This window comes from Gymnogyps californianus, chromosome 11 (assembly GCF_018139145.2).
Source record: "Gymnogyps californianus isolate 813 chromosome 11, ASM1813914v2, whole genome shotgun sequence".
NCBI lineage: Eukaryota > Metazoa > Chordata > Aves > Accipitriformes > Cathartidae > Gymnogyps > Gymnogyps californianus.
Genome location: NC_059481.1, coordinates 22,573,901 through 22,590,847, shown reverse-complemented (window position 1 = coordinate 22,590,847; position 16,947 = coordinate 22,573,901). Strand labels below are relative to the sequence as shown.

The window sequence follows — 16,947 nt, the reverse complement described above, 5'->3', positions numbered from 1 at the left end:
CTTTCTTCAAGGTCACAAAAGTCTGGCTGCATAAGGTCTGCTTAGCCCTGAATCTTGTCTCTGACAGTGGTCACAAGTGGATTCTCAGGAAAGTATGAAAACAGAGCAAGCGTATCCATTCCCCAGATACTCTCCCAGCCTCCAACAATGTGCAGCTCAGAATCCCTCTAAGCCAGAGACCGTGTCAGCGATAATAGTTAATAGTGTTCTCTTCCATGAATTTATACAGTCTCCCAGCAAGGGTCCATGGAAGTATAGGTGAGGTTTTCCAAAAACTGAACTGCTGCCTTTCAACAGGAGTGAGCTACCCAGCTTCTTAGCATACTTTGGAAAACCATATATTAATACGTATTATGGCTATCTTTCTCTAGATATTCCAAACAGGCCCTCATGCAATTGTCCTATTGGGTTTTTTTTCACTTACTCTAATAGTAGCAGAACCACATTTTTTGCTACGCACGGACTAACTGAAGCTCGAATTCATACAGAAAATAGGTTGGAAAATCACGATAGAATGGCATAAGAGCATTTCACACAGTACACATGCCTTGCATACGTTAACCAGTTAAAAATCAGTGTATTTATTTGCTCCCTACAATAGTCATTCACATTGCAAGGTACAATTGAACTGCTAAGGCGTCTCGGTACTTACTGATCTTTCTGCACGTAGCTGGGGCCAGATCCCGATATTCTTTTTCACACTGGAGAATGTCTCCACAAATGGCCTCACGATTGTCAAATGTGCACTTGTGGAGGCAGCAGTTCTCTTGATATTGAATATCACTAGAATCTGGGCCTCAAGATGAAATTTTTTGTAAGCTGACAGACTTCAGCAGTGCACAGTAGGATGAAGGCCTTACAGAGACGTTCAGCATAGTTTGTGAATTCTACCCGTTATGCAGTAGCAAAATAAGTGTTCAGATAACTCAGATGCTGCATTAAGTTAATAAGGTACAATACATCGATAATCCTGTCCTGCATTTTTGTTTCCCAATGTTATGTTTGAAACGAGGAATCTAAAAATCAGTCTCATTTTCAGATGGAATAGATTTTTTACACAGTTCAAACTCACAAACTACATTATTTTTAATCTGTTGCCTACTACATACCAATGAGGAAAATCTGGGTATCGTGTCTTAAACTGCTATGCAAATGATGCTATTTGTAAGTATTAACATAATTTACTGCTTACAGTCATATTCTCATTTCTAATAATTCTACCAGAATGGAGAGTCTTTTCACTGTACTCTTAGCCTGCAGGATAGTCTTTCATCAAGAAGCTGAATTTTTTAATAACCTGCCAGCATACGTTTTGTATGTGGCAGCCTATGCCAATGACACAATGTCTTCATTATCAAAAGAAACAGGTCTACATACTGTAATAGGACATTAAAGCATGCCTGTGCTCATAAACTAATGCTTTGATGTTTAAATGTGTATCATTACAATGGTATTCCTTAACAAAGGATGATTTTAATCCTCTGCTCTCAATGGTAATACTCAGTGGAGACTGCAATTCATTATATATAAAAAAGGTCTCCCGTTCTACAAAAGAGGGCTAAACTCAGAAGGCAGAAAAATTTGAACACACATATTCAGACAAGACACTCAAAATGGCAGCAAGTTTCACGCTTTGCCAAAGGCCACTTTAATACTGGTCTGCATTTATGGAAGCTGTCCTGCTGACTCTAGGAAATTAGATCAAATACGTTATTCCGTATACATTTTCCAACTTCCAACAAATGTTTATGTTCAAGGGCTTCTAATGGGTTGATTCCTGGTTGCATCAAAGCTCAACGTAAATGCAGTATAAAAGGGAAACCAAAGAAAGCCAGTTATCACTATGTCCTTTATTCAGAGTCACTTAGCCATGAAAGAATTAAAAAGGCACAGAAACAGGAACGCTAATACTAACACTAGGTAATACCACTTAGACAGGGAATTTATACCAGCAAAGAACCAGACTTGGGGAATCACGTCTTCTGCCCCACTGACTCAGACGGTGGGAGTGGGATCTGGGTATATTCTGCTGGCTCTGCGTCCCAGAGGGCTCAGTGGCCAGGCAATGCTTCCGCCGGGGTGGCTTTCCAGTCCTCCATGCTGCCTGACTTGCGCAGAGTGAGGGATCTTTAGCAGATCAGAGAAATTAGCCCTTCAGCTTCATATAATAAGCTCTATTTTATAATGTGGAATTATTTTGTAGTTGTCAAATGCAACAGAACTGTAATCAGCACAATTTGAAATTTTAATATACAATATAATTCAATCAAACAAAAATTTCAAAACAGTTTTGATTGAATTAAAAAAATCAAAAGAGCTATAATGAGTAGTTTATGTAAATTAAACAATTCTTTCTGGATACATTCCTTCTGGCTTTAAACCCATTACATTAGGAATGAATTTGGCACAATATACAGAAATATCAAATGCTTATTGAAATTAACACATTTAAATACCAATGAATATTTAAATTAAAAATAGTTCTCTGAATGCCAGAAGTAACGAAGTCTAGTTTCATACGGATTTTTCTGCAGCTGAAATGTATAATCTTACAACCTCTCTCAATCACGTGGATTCTTAGGAATCTACTACTGCATGAGTTCATGCTATACTGTTTCCCTTAGTTAAGTATTTATAAGATCTCTCTCCTTACCTAAACACCCGCTGTAATGAAACATGCAGGAGTCTAATGATCCCGGAGACCTCAAGTGTTCTGTCTTACACAGCTGAAAATAGCTAACAGGTTTAAAAGTTATTAGTGAGGAAAAACGTACAGAAAAAATGATCCTTAGAAAGCCAGATTAAAAAGTAATCAGTTTGTATGTGGTTTCAAATTGATTAGTATTGTTCAACTGTATTAGTCCAACACTTTGTTCCAATAATTCCAAATTTGTATGTAGATATAAGGCTCTGCCACCTATGTACTTTTATTTATACATGTCCTCACTTTGGATAAAAAACACTGTGCAAAATTTGCACATCATTGCATATGAATGAAGTGTTATGACACCCAACTTATTCCACAGTTGGATGCCAGGCATTCATTCATATTTTGGAATATTTAACTGTTTTATTTGAATTAGTTACCTATTGCTTTGCACAAGCTAGTCTGGACTCTGTAATATCAACTCTTACCAATGTCTTAAAATGAAAGCTCAGAGAAAAGATTTACCGTGAGGAAGAATTCCAGTGGACTATAAGAAGCCACGACAACAAACAAGACACCCTGCTCCTTTGTCACTTACATGTGCCCGCTTCTTACTCCATATCTCAGGGCTGTATCTCTGACGTTCCTTTTGAACCCAGGGGTAGCATTTCAAATGCGAGATAATGTCACAATAGGCAGTGCCATTTCCTCCAGATTCATCGTTCACTTTAAACAACCAACGCTGCACTTCCATATTGTCAATGATCAGCTGGCTGAGAACACTAATCATCTGTGGAGCAAGCAATGACACAAAGATACTTTGCACTATGACAATATTAAATCGTTCCTGGATTTAGACTTCCAGTTCTCAACTATTTGGACTTGAAATTTATTTTCTCACTATGGTTTCTGTTTCTTAGAGGTGCTTGTGTTGTTACAGTTATCTTGGATGCTTAGCGAAAGCAACCGTGAACGTTTTTTGATGAAGAATCTATGGCCTTCATCCTGTACTCGAGTCCACTTGGGCAGATTACCAAACAGCAACAGAGCGCCTTTGGTGGTCAGTGGAGCTGTATTCGGCAGAGAGGAATTTGCCTGTCCAGGCTTTTTTGTCCGATCAGGATCTTAGGTTTTGGATAATCAGTACAGCTCAGGAAATGTTTGTGACAGGGAATAACATGGGATGGCCTACACTATTTGCAAAATCTGAGAAACAATTGTGCCAGATTCTAACACCAGCCTAACAGCTGTGAAATTTTCCTACTGGAGAGTACATTATATGGTTATAGATGTATGAAGGAGTTACCAAGCAGGCTTTATAAAAATGCTAATTATTTATTTGTGTATGTACACAGATTTAAATGGCTTTAAAATGCCTTTTGCCCAGCTGGTGTAGGATGCAATTAACTTCTTAGAAACCGCAAATGCCTTTGAACCTGATAAAAGTATTATCAGATCTTGTTGCATTGGCTAGAGCCTTCTGCATTTTTACACAGTAATTTTTGGGACTTTTGTTGTTGTTTTTTTTTTAAAATGTTGACCTAAAATACAATTACATATGTGTTCCAGATGCTATTTGTGGCTTTTGAGAATCGCTTAAATGTGTTTTTCTTGATGACTCCCCTACAGTAATGAAAAGGATCAATAATATTGTAAGGACTGTACCAATCATAAAGAATTATGTGCTATCTTTAAGTGAAAATTGAATTGTGCTTTAACATAGCGTTACCTTGCTTTGATTATTTAACCTAAAATGTCAATATTTCATACAAGCAAACAACAGAAGTAGAACTTCCATAACACTGTAGTACAAATCAAAAGTATTAGATTCACATAAATTAACAATAAATCAAACAGTTGTTTTTCAGATCCTGGATCATATATTTATTTCATCTACTATAGAAGTTGCAATGTATTTGTGTAGCTTTGATTGTTTTCCGTGTTAGAGATGATTAATAAAAAACAAAGCAATGTGAAAAGCCTCCCTGAGAAGTAGGAATACCTACAAACCATGGCACTGGTTATTTTCCTGTATGAGATGTAGCACCACCATAAAAATATTTTCTAAAAAATCAGTACGGATCATACTTAGACATATCATTGCAAATTGCAAAATTGGCTTATAGAATGAAATACTGAGGCACTGAATGCAAAATAAACGTATGTAAACTGAACACAGTACAGAAAAGTCTTGTGCCTTGTAATTTTAGCTTAGTAATATTTTGTTCTTTTCTTACTGGTCATGCTAACAAGACAGGTGAATTTAGCAATGATAAGCCAGGTACAAGGTAAAACTCCAGTTGCTCAGTGAACCTCAATTTGAATAGGCTGACTTCCTAAGTGGAAGAAATTTTTCCTTCATCAAATACTTAGTTTCCCAGAAATCTCTGTTCTATTTTCAGTCACTGGTAAAACGCCTATTAATCTCATTGAGGCCATGACTTCATCCATGGAGCAGCAACACAAACTGTTTGAAATAACTGGACCAAACACCCTTATATATTCTCCAGAAAGACCATGAAGAATACCAGAACAATTGTATTACTTCCTGACTAGGATACAAATTGCATTTAATTGGTTAGACCCAAAAGAGAACCCAACCTCATACATGATTTAATCAAACCCAGTTAGGGTCTAATCAATAGAGTCGTTGCAATTGTACAAAGTTTGCATCCTATCAAGTGAAAACAGGCATCTGCATGTTGACACATCCCAGAGCACATCCTGCTTACCTGTTCATTGTTGTAGATGTCAGATTCTCCAGGAGGGGTTGGCACACAAGCGCTGGCAAAAATTCGTTTACTTCCAGACTTGGTACTATAGAGATGAGCCACTTCTGGCACCGAGCCTAATATAGGCACATTTAGCATGTCAGCCACTGCTAAATCATCTTTGTGGGGAACCCCTCCAATAATGTAGGCGTCTCTGCTCTGGATAAGAATTTTTATTCTTTCGATTGTCTTGGGACTGTACTTCAGCTGAGTGGCTAGGCACATGTGATGCTTCTGTATAAAGATAACATTATTCTTGTTAAAAGGTGTTCTTTTCTATTCCATGAACCTAATTTATAATGTTGCACACAATAAATACATTATTAATAGCAGGCTGGGTTATGACCTATCCTGTAGCTTAGCAGTTTAAATTGATAAAAGCTGTTGGGGTGAGGCTCCATAATCGTGCACATCTTTAGTGTGTTGGAAATGGGCTCACTGGGAATAGAACTAATTACTACACATCTGTATTTATTTGATCCATGCGGAATTATCCTTCTGTCAGTCGGCAGAGAGGCTGGTGGCCTTTGGATAATAGTGATTCATCTCAGCAACACTTCTGGCATGGTTTAACTCTAAAGCTCCTAAAAATCAATACAAAAATGAAGAAAAACTCCTATAGCAGGGAACGTATTTCACCATACAGTTCAGCAGTATTTTAAGCGATTCTCTGAGAATAAAACACTTTGATTTACAAAAGCTTTCACTGATCACATTAAATTACTGGGGATATACATTTCCATTACACAGTAGTTCCGATAGCTACTGTAAACGCAACTGCGGAGTACTCAAGGAGAGGGTAGTATTTTTGTCGTTGTTTAAAGTACCAGGGTTTCAACTTTTGGGAAGGAATTTTTCATTTCTTCTAAAAAAGAAGATCTATTGCTGAACAAGCTGTTCGTGACAGATGCTATAACCTCTGAATTTAAACTAAGAATATCTGTCATGACAGGTGAAACCTCAAAAATATTTTCTACAACATATCCCATGCATGGCCTGCAGATAACCCAATTATCTTTCCAAAGATATAGAGGTGCACTGAGGTTGAGACAGATAGGGATGGACATCATGCAGAAATAGTACAAGAGACATCCACTGCAATAGATTACCATAAACAAATCATAATCGTAACAAGAAGAAAATCTTCACATTGAGGTTTCATCTAATTTAGGCCCTAGTCAGGAAAGTACTCCTTTCAGGATAGCGTAAATACTGGATTTGCTAGGGATTTCCAGGACTGGAGAACCCAGAATATTTTCCTTCAAAGTCCTGGATGCTCCTTCACAGGGACTGAAGTATAAATCCTGATTCCACTACTTGGATGGGGACGATGGTGGAAAAGGAGATGGGGAGCCCCTGGAAGTGGACAAAAGGAATCCCCTTTTGTCAATTCCTCAGTGCTTTCTCATACCAAACACAGAGAGACTTGGGCACTTTTTGGAGCTGTGTAAAGGAGTCAGACATACTGCAAGGACAGCGAGGATGTAAGTCAGAGAAATGAGATACTCTTCAAAGTTCTAACAGGAAAAAGGGAGTCACAGAAGTATAAGGGCAAAAGGAACAACAAACAAGTTTCCTGGAGTCTTCTTCCTTCCATCAGTTTTAAAACCGAGACTCTTAATGTTCTGATTCATTTGTTTCCTTTCTCCTGAGCACTGGTATAAAAGAAGGGAGATGGCCCATTCTGTTGGTCTCGTGGCAGAGTTCTGCCATGTAGAAAAGAGGATCAATTTCCAGCCCCGGTCACTTGCTCCCTGGGGCCACGAGTGGTGATGTAGGGACGAGATTTGCTTTGTGTCTCTCAATAATGGATTTTACAGTTAATTAAGGAGTGCAGGAAACAGGCTGTAAAATCTAGTTCATTCCTGCTTTGAGAGTGGTATAGCTGCCATGATATATAGTAGTGCAAGTGAAAGCAGGTAAAAGCAGAAGAACTGAGGAATCCTCAGAATTCCAGCACGACTCCACAGACTAGTGGTTAGGAGGTGAACCAAAGGGCTAGTTCTTGGTTCTCAAGCCTGTTGATTTTATTTTTTTTAATTTTTTTTTTTTTTAAACTTCTCAAGATCAGAGAAGCTGACCTTGCCATCAGCCTCACCATGATGAGCAAAGCTACCACTATGCTATTTTGATATGCTGCTAGCGGAGAATCAGGGTAGTGTAACTCTGTTGGAAGTGTTTCACGTTGCACCTGGATGCAGCGAGTCACAAGAGGTCATTCTAATAGCAAATGCCTAAGGACAATGGTATACGGACACCCTTTTCTCACAGTCTCTCTCTGCCTACCCTCTGCAGAAGCCAAGGAGCACAGGGCTACCTGCATCTGGATGTCTTTTCTACAGATTTTCCTTCCATCCAGTTTCATCAAAATAGCTAGGAAACTGGGCAAGGCTGATTTGTGCTTCCAGAATTGCTCAAAGCAGCCTGGTAAGGTGGCCTTCAAGGCACACTTTCATATATTAGGAATAAATTTAGATACATTAGGCACAACAAAAGCTTTTTAATAAATAACCCAGAAGAGAGATGCTTAAAAAGAACCTATAAAGCTCTAACCCTTACGCAGACAAAATGACAGCTAAATCCATGGTCGTCAAAGCCAATGGAGGACTAGGAGCAGTTATGAGTACAGATTCCTCTCCACACAAAAGATAGATTTCTTGGACGTATTAGTTAATAGATGGGAAAGAACATACGCTTAATGAAAACAAGGTAGTTTGAGGATTTTACGTACAAACAGGTGCACCACACTGAACAGCCAAGGGTATACCTCAACCTGGTATCACGTAAAACCTGTGACTGCCCGTTCTTTCTGAAGGCACTTGGCACTAATACACTTCTCAGCATTCCACAGCTGGGTGAGCGGCACGATCCATAGCCGTGAAAGAACCATGTAGCCCTTGTAACTCAGGTTAGCTCCCTACATCAGAGCACGTAACTTTTCCCAGTAAATCATAGCTGCACAATAAATTTTCACAAAGCTGTTTGCCCTTCACCTGGAAAAGAAACTTTGTTTGGAATATTTCAACAGAAATGGGAAGAGTGAAGGCTATACACAAGAGATGTATGCCTGAAAACAACCTGCTTTTACATTGAAACTACTTCAGCCAAATCACCATGACCAAAATCGTCCATGAAAGGCATTTTCCATTCCTAGACAGCCTGTCCCTGTTTAGCAGCACATCTTTTATCCATAATATGATGTGTTTTAGATTATTTTTTTATCATGTTTTATGTAGAAGGCTTCTTAAAGCTTCCAATATTTGGTAGTTAGTACTGGAAAAATAACCCAGTATCCAGAGAAAAAAAACAGCTACAATTGTCAAAGTGCAATTTAAAAAGAAAAAATATGGTATTTATCAAGGATTTACTATCCCAATAATTTTACTTTACAAGGTGAAGGCCCAGCACAGGCAGCTGTGATTCTTGTAGGTTTCCAGTATTCAGATAAAAGGACAATACTAAAGAAAAGCCAGCTCCTAAACCCACAAATATCATCTTGATGCTTTTCTCCAACTTCAGAGAAAACATTCAGAACACATGCATATCTACAGAATTCATTTTAACTACGGCAAAACTATCAGACAGCTCTGACTCAGGATCCCTCCCTATACAGCAAAAGAGCTAAGCACTTCTCTCACATAGGTGTTTTCAGACTATTTCAACAAAAAAGGATTCATACATATACACAAGTGTGTGGCTGAACAGTACGCTACTATAGAACTGTATTTGTAAACCAACACACTTACGAAATATAAAAAGCTTCTTTACCTTCTGAAGCTATCAGTTTCAATCAGTATATGGAATAACAAATACTTGTTCAACAAAATAACTAGAAGAGGGGTATTAATATATATTGAAAACAGGAGCAGGGCTTCAAGCATAGACCCTAGAGATATAAACGTACCACAAAGTTTCATAAAAATCAAATCTCAGCTGAGACACTGTGGACTTAATATTTACAATACAAAATTATTCTCCACTGTAAAGAGTCTCCACTGCACTGCAGTATTTTCAGAAACACTGTACGTAGTGTACATTAATTAAGGTCTCTTTTTAGACCATGTTTTAGCACATGGATTTAAAACTGACTTGACAGGTTTGGAACTAATATTTCTGTATTACCTAACCTAAGTTGTTTTAAGTTCTGTTCTTTAAGAAGCTCTGCATTGGATTTAATTGCAAGAAACACTACAAACACATGAATGATTGAATGCTGGGCTACCCAGAGATAAAGTTTGAGTAATAAGAATGGTTTATCGCTACAATTTGCCTAGAGGTATAAATCTATCAAGTTCCCAGTCCCAAGCATATAGTAAGAAGGGACAGTGGTCTACAAATAGCCAATATAGAACTATCTCAACTAAGTCTATAAAGCTAAACCAGGATATTTATTTCCAATGCTCTAACTAGTAGTCTAATCAGTAAAGCCCTTAAACTTGCAATAATATTTCACTGATGTGTACCAGAGCGTTACAAGTTATAAAATTTCCAATTTAATTTTACTGCATCCCTCAAGCTGTAGTAATTAGAAGACAAACTCACAGGGAAGCTGTTTATAGCTTCAGGGGTGAGAATTTTGAACCTGTCCTGCAGGTCACCCATGTCCTCAGGGTTCCCAGATCTAACAGCTGCCTGCAGACCCAGGAGTTTATTGTAATACTGCAGTAACTCCTCACTCAGATGAAGGGGGCAGATGTAGATGACGTTCACGTTGGCATCTAAAACAAAGGGGCACAATGTTCATTACTGGAAGAAAGGTAGACTCCATTCAGAACAGCAATCTGATAATTCCTGATCATTTGCTAACAAACAGCTTCCCTAAAAAAGCACTGGAAATAAAAACGACATCTGTAATTCCCAAATCTTAGTGATTTAACTGCTTTTTCTGTGCTTCAGCATTTCTCTGAAGACAGGTCAGCAACTCAAAGAAATAGCTAGTTTTCGGAATTCAATCTGCAGAACATATTGGGGGCAGAATTTTGAAAGTGTTGCAGGGGGATTTATATGCGCGACTCACATTAACATCAATGGGAATTGCGCACTTCTTTAAAAATATATCCCATTAACTTCAGTAAATTATAAAACTGAGCTATTAAGTTTAGAAAGCTGATGAAATTGCGATTTCATACGCTGCCTGGATTTTGCATGGCCTGTTCCTATTCTTGTCCTGTCCGCATAAAAGCTCACGGTAGGACACCATTAATAACTATTGCTGAGCATGTGAGTGTGCAGATTAGCTAGTTAAATACCACAGTGTGAAAATCTGTTTTTCTGCATGGAAAACAACTTGGGCTGAAAGACAGTGTATACACAAACACTTAGAGGTGAGAAAGTGAAAGTCTTTAATATATGCCGGGTTGGAAAATTTTAACTACTCTGCTCTTGTAAAATATTAATGTTAATAGATGAGCTAATGAATTAATGGGCCTTGCAACATCAATAGAATACGCTGCCAAAAAGCACTCCTAGATTTTGATCCAACTCCTGCTGAAATCAGTAGGAAGTCTTTCATTGTCTTTACTGGGCACAGGAACAAGAGCCTGGAAAGTGCCAGGGACAACTGCAATTACATGTGAATGAATCAGAAGCAAAGCAAGTATTGGACTAAGGAAACCCTGAGCCTCACATGATAAAGGAATAAGATATCCCATTCATTCACTTTGTTTTGCCATACTGCTGCAGGCAAACAACCCACATTAAACATGTAAGGCCAGAACCAAAACTGAAGCATTAAAGTAGTACAGCATCCGACAATCAGGCCTGTATCTGAAGCCCCGACAGAGCCTTACCATAATACAGTTCATTACCATATAACTTTTTAAAATAATTAAAAGAACAGTTCACTAGAACTGTTCGTCAATACTCTATTGCTTTTAGGCATTTACTCAGACTTGCAAAATGAGCTTGAAAATTCACCAGCTAGGGTACAAAAAGACTACTTGCCAATGTCAGCTGTAATGCTGAATGGACTGCACTATCAAAAATTGACAAGCTCAAGTGAGTTTGTCAAATAAAATGCTGCAACACATTTTACTACTCTTAGCACTGCCCTATAAAGAGCTATACAAGTCTCCTTTGGACACAGTGGGGTTCCAGAGACAGATTAACTCATAGGAGGTCACAACAAGCAAGGAAGTCCTCTGGTATTCTAAAGAAAAAGAAAACCAATACGGTAAATATCAATGCTCTTCTGCCAGGCACAGGTAAAGCATCTGGTCTAGTTAATAATTTAGTTAATATCTAACTAGTTTGTATCTTACTCATGGTCTATTTTACATTTTACAGTAGAACCAATTTTCATGTTCACAGATTTTAAAGTGAGAAAGAATGCCTGTTTAATGTGTTGACTTTGTCCCTTTAAGTTTCTAACTATCATTTTAGAGACAAAAAAAATCTATGTTAAAAAATGAAAAAATAAAACTGTACTGTGGAAAAACAATATTAGTGCCTAGATAATATATAAAGGCAATTACATTATTATTTTAGGCAACTGTAAATTTCTGGATCTAATATATTTTTGTTACAAACTTACTAAATGGCATTTATAAAATAATAATGATACTGAAATATACATGAATCATGTAAAGTATGTCATTCTGGGGAGCCAGTGAAGTTGGTCACTGACAAATAATATTCTTCACTGCTTTGCTTAAAAGAGGACTGTCATTCTACAAAAAAAGCCTTTTAAATGTATGTCTTTTGCCTCATTTGCTAATTTTAAAAAAATTGGTTTAAATAAGGGCTTGCTCTTTTCTAGCACATCTTTCTCTCCGTATGAGCCTGAATGAACACTAGCAGAATTAGCTACCTAATTTTGTAAAACACTAAACACTTTTGATCGTTTGTGGTGCTCAGCATGCCACAGGATGAGGCTGCTTTACCTTATCACGGAGTCAGAAAGAATCGGCATGTTTTTCTTGTGAATAATGTGGACAGGAGCAAATGCCATAGCAGATAAATTACTTCTGAGCTTGTACGTTCTCTATATTTAACATTAATACAAAAAGAAAGTCCTCATTGGTCATTCTCTTTTACTCACAACTATGGGCAAATAACGATGAAAAAATAGGCAGCCAACAGCTCATAACATACCCAGTATGTCACACAGCCTTCCCATCTGCATATTCTGTTGGAGAGCAAGATCAGGAATATGCTCACGGATGCATTGGGAATATCCTGGAAAACAAGTAAAGCCCCCCACAAACTGTATTCAGAAAACCCCTGGTACATATTTGAAAGAAATCAGACTTTTGGATTAACAAAAGCTGTAATAAAAGTATTTCAAATCCCAAACATAGTATAGCACTAATTGCATCATCTTTATGAATTTACTTTTATTAGTGAACAGATGTAACATCATGTTTTTATGTTATGAGATTTTAAATACAGACCTATGTGTTACAGACCTATAGAGCTTTATAATTCAAACATGTAGATCGAGTATTTTGAGTCTTCTAATGCTGCTAGATTTTTTTTTAAACACCGAAAAAAACTGACACCATCATTAAGCAAGAATCCTAGTACGTTTTGTCCTTCACACAGATAAAAGGCAACGAAACCACTTCATTAAGGAGATGTCTCAGTGATACCTGATCACTTTGTTGCAGAGGATGAATGAGTGGCAGCCTGTCTGAGCTTGGATTATCTATTTGGAGGTCAGACTTCCAACTGATTGCATACTTGCATTCAAAAAGACTCCAGTAAATGACATGACCACTGTAACTATAATCTCTAATCCTGTAATTTTTAAATTCAGCTGATTCTAAATTAATCAGTGGGGATATACAACCACACACAACCGCACAACGTGAGTTGCTAGTTGCAATAGCTGCGATTGAACCCATAAGGAAGTTAAGCCTAACATTCACTGTTTGGCATAAAATCTTGACTGATCCAGTAACAAGATCCTCAGAACATTTCCATATATCTGCACATGACCAGTCATCTGAAACTTATGAAAAACTTAGTTTGACTAAAATCTGCTCAGTATTTCAGCGCTTTCATTTTGGAAGATAGTAATAGTGGATCTTCCAGGCAAATTACAAAGGCAATTATTATAAGTAATCAGCATTCTAAGGTGCTGTGGCAATGACACTTTGCACACAGGAGAGCAGAACATAATAAAATACAGAGAAATAGAAATCACCAGTTTCATTTTTAGTGATTTTTTGTAAAACTTACATATTGTAGGTAGCACAATGGTACCAAGCACCTGCAGAACTACATCAATGTAAGAGATATCGATTTTTTTTGCCACTCTAATATTAAGCTACAGTAATTTGAAAAAGCTTGCTCTGATTACTTAAACTTTAGTCTCAAGGCTTCATTTTGTTCTCTCAAGTGGGGACCAATTTTAAGCCACTAACAATGCTGCCTAACAATTTCAAAACATCTACATTTCAAACGTAGAAAGTAGCTGATTTCCCTACACTAAACTGTCCTCTTGAAAACGCATTTGTTTTTGGGAACTAAATCTGGGCAGAAAAATAACATGCAAATATCACTTGGAAAATCAGTAATTATTTGAAAGGAATAATAGTTAAAGTAGCAATCGAACAAAAGTTAAAACTTGCATGTTGCTATGGTTCTGCAGATCCACTATAGCATTACACCAACTACCACATGTACTTTTCTTAGATATGTTAATAAAACATATTAATTCACAACATATTAGCTTCCATTGACATGACCCCATTAGATTTAATGAGAGGAATATTCACTCCTTGTGAATCATTCACCTTCCAGTGGACGTTATGAACCACATTAATCCTCACACCTGATACATTTTGAACGCTCTGTACTTACGTGGCCGGTCATCTGACAATGCTTATTAAAGGCAGAGGCTTAATATTCCTTTCCTTGCAGTTTAAACAAAATTCAACCCAAATGAATGACATGTATTGTGATCATAGCCTACATGTTCCAGTACAAGTATGACCTGTGCCACCATTTCTGTTTTGTTATGTACAGCTGCTTTATGTATCACTAACATTTTGCGCCACAGCATTTGGTCTCAAACACATGTAACATTTCAGATAAATTTGCACTTGCCAGAAGCCAAAGCTCCTATTTTGACTCAAAGAACCACTACTTTAGTTCATCTATACCTGCAGTCTGGGTAATCGAAACTCCAACTGGTGTCTGAAAATAGCAACGTTGACAATTTTGGCGATGGCAGAAGCACTTGAGGATGCGGTTGTCCATTTGCACAAGGCATCATTGCATCATGGCACCCCACTGGGGGGGCTGGTCTGCAGGAGGGTCGACCTTGCAAAGCGAGAACTAAGAATTTTGATTTCTCAGTTCAGTGGCACTGGAAGGACACTGAGGGCCTTCCTCCTTCCTATGAGTTTTATGGTAGTGTATGTGCAATGACTTCAGTGGAATGCTCCCAATTCACACAGAGGGAAGTGTAGGGAGAGTTACAGAAGTACTAAAATAAGGGGTGTATGAATTAATGGTAAAGGGCCTGCTTTCACCTCCCCTTTCAACCTCAGCCATGACCTAATGCCCTTTAACTGCATTTTCTTAATAAATTTTGCTCATCTCAAAGCATCTTCTCTCAACAAAGAATCCACAACACTTTTCAAACTTGCCTTTGAAAAACGAGGTAGCAGTACAGACTCGGGGGAGACATGGCATGACAGTTTAAGTAACCATGGGGCAATGTCTGAAGGGGAAGGAGGAAAGTGAGCTGTCTAGGATTCAGCCACCTTGTGCTTCCCAGTGCTTGGGACAGGTCTAATAAATAATACCTAACTTTTCTCGTTATACTTGGCACACGTACTGTTCAGCTGAAACTGCTTTTAAAAAGGATTCATGTATCACACAAGAGGAAGCTTTGATAAATATACAGTAGGTTATAGAAGGTGACAAATGTTATTTATTGTAAATGTAACTATTCCAGTAGAAAGATTGACCAATCATTTAAGAATAGCTGAATGAAAAAAGAAAGAGTATTTGAATCCCAAATATTGCAGAAGTGTGTTCATCCATTAGAGTGTGGGAGTAAATCTGATTAGAAAGTTCAAATTCCTTTTTCCTTACAACAGCTGACAAAAATGCTAAACAATCTTTAAACAATGGAATCTACTCTTTTCTTTTTTTAGCTATACTAGAAATCCAAAGTTTTTGTTCTGGTGAAATAAATGGAAACATTTGTTCCTCAGCAGCATAATTTAAGCCCTTCACTATCCCTTTTCCTGGATCATTTCCAGAAACTTGACATGAATCTGAAACTGTTGTGAAAATGAAGACTGCTGAGAAATTCACAGTTATGACTATTTATTGGAATTCCACTTGCATGGGAAGAAAAATCAGAATCTGATATGCCCTAAATGCTGAAGTCAAGAAGATGTGAGTAAAGAATTCCAGGCTCTATTTTTGATTTACAAAACTGAACAGAGAAACGACTAACAGCATATCGTCAAACTTCTGTCTCTTGGTGTTTATCTGCTCTGTCCCAGTTCTTGTAATTTAGACACATTTTTATGATTACCCAGACTCAGGCCTTAAAAAAAAAAATCCCTGCTGAAATCAGCTGTCATTTTGCATATTTAGTCCTCTTAGACTGAAATGTTACTTCTTTAAACTGTCCAGTTTCCTAGAAGCCTGCTCAAACATACTTCTTCACTGTAACATTCCATAAGGCTAAAAGAAAAGGTGGCAAAATATTTCAGGGTATTTAGCAGTTTTTTTCAAAACAAATATTACAAGACATGGCAGATCAAAAGCATAATTGGAAAAGCCCTGAGAACAAACTACACAATGTTACTAGCTGGAAGCGTTCCAGTAATGGGCCCAAAATTTTACAAATGTTTTTTAAAATGTCAAATGTGTAGGAGCAGAATAATTAAACGTTTAAAATTACTTCTAGTCTTACATTTTACAGGTTTTTAGTTTACAGACTTTATGTTTTCATCTTTTCAAATTTGAAACATAAGCTGTTCTTAAAATTATATAAAATCAAATTTGGTCAATTTCTTAGTCATTTTATGTTGCTGTTTCTCAAAACCAGTTCAATCTTAACATTTCAAAAGAAGAAATGCCACATATTTACATTACATTTTAATAAGCTAAATGCTTATCATTATTTAATTCATGTAAAAACCCTACGGAACTCTTCTAGAACTCTTGATATACTCGATGCATTTAATAAAAACAAGCATGAATAACTTTTTCAAACAGCACTTTCAAATCCCTCTTTTGGAGGGCATAATATATTTTTTCCATACCCTACTTAAATAGGTTTCCTAATTTTCTAAGAAAACATCTGCACTCAAATTATCTTTGCTACTTACTTTCTTCCTCATTAAGGGAAAATTTCCACTTGAATACTGCAGCCTCCTACGCATACATATACAAATTCCTGTATTTACAGCAGAAGGTTGTATAAAGCATGTTACAGAATCAGGGCCTGGGCTCCAGGTGAAGTGCTAAATGAAGTGGAATTTCCCTAGAGTTTTAGAATTTACTTAAGAGGTTGAAATAATTTAAAAACTTCTATAAATTCCACTGCATGCTATGAAT

At 37.3% G+C, this 16,947-nt stretch overlaps 1 protein-coding gene across 2 annotated transcripts in view; it reads right to left on the bottom strand.

Moving 5' to 3' along the window:
* The window catches only part of IQCH (IQ motif containing H), a 70,878-nt gene that overhangs the window by 32,898 nt on the left and 21,033 nt on the right, over nt 1–16,947 (bottom strand). The window contains exons 4-7 of one of the 2 annotated variants that reach the window (XM_050902992.1): nt 12,511–12,594; nt 9,961–10,136; nt 5,380–5,652; nt 3,246–3,437 (exon numbers count right to left, since the gene is read on the bottom strand). In XM_050902992.1, the coding sequence (XP_050758949.1) occupies nt 3,246–3,437; nt 5,380–5,652; nt 9,961–10,136; nt 12,511–12,594 (725 nt within the window). The remainder of the gene's footprint in view (nt 1–3,245; nt 3,438–5,379; nt 5,653–9,960; nt 10,137–12,510; nt 12,595–16,947) is intronic. The other variant, XM_050902991.1, reaches the window with a different exon arrangement.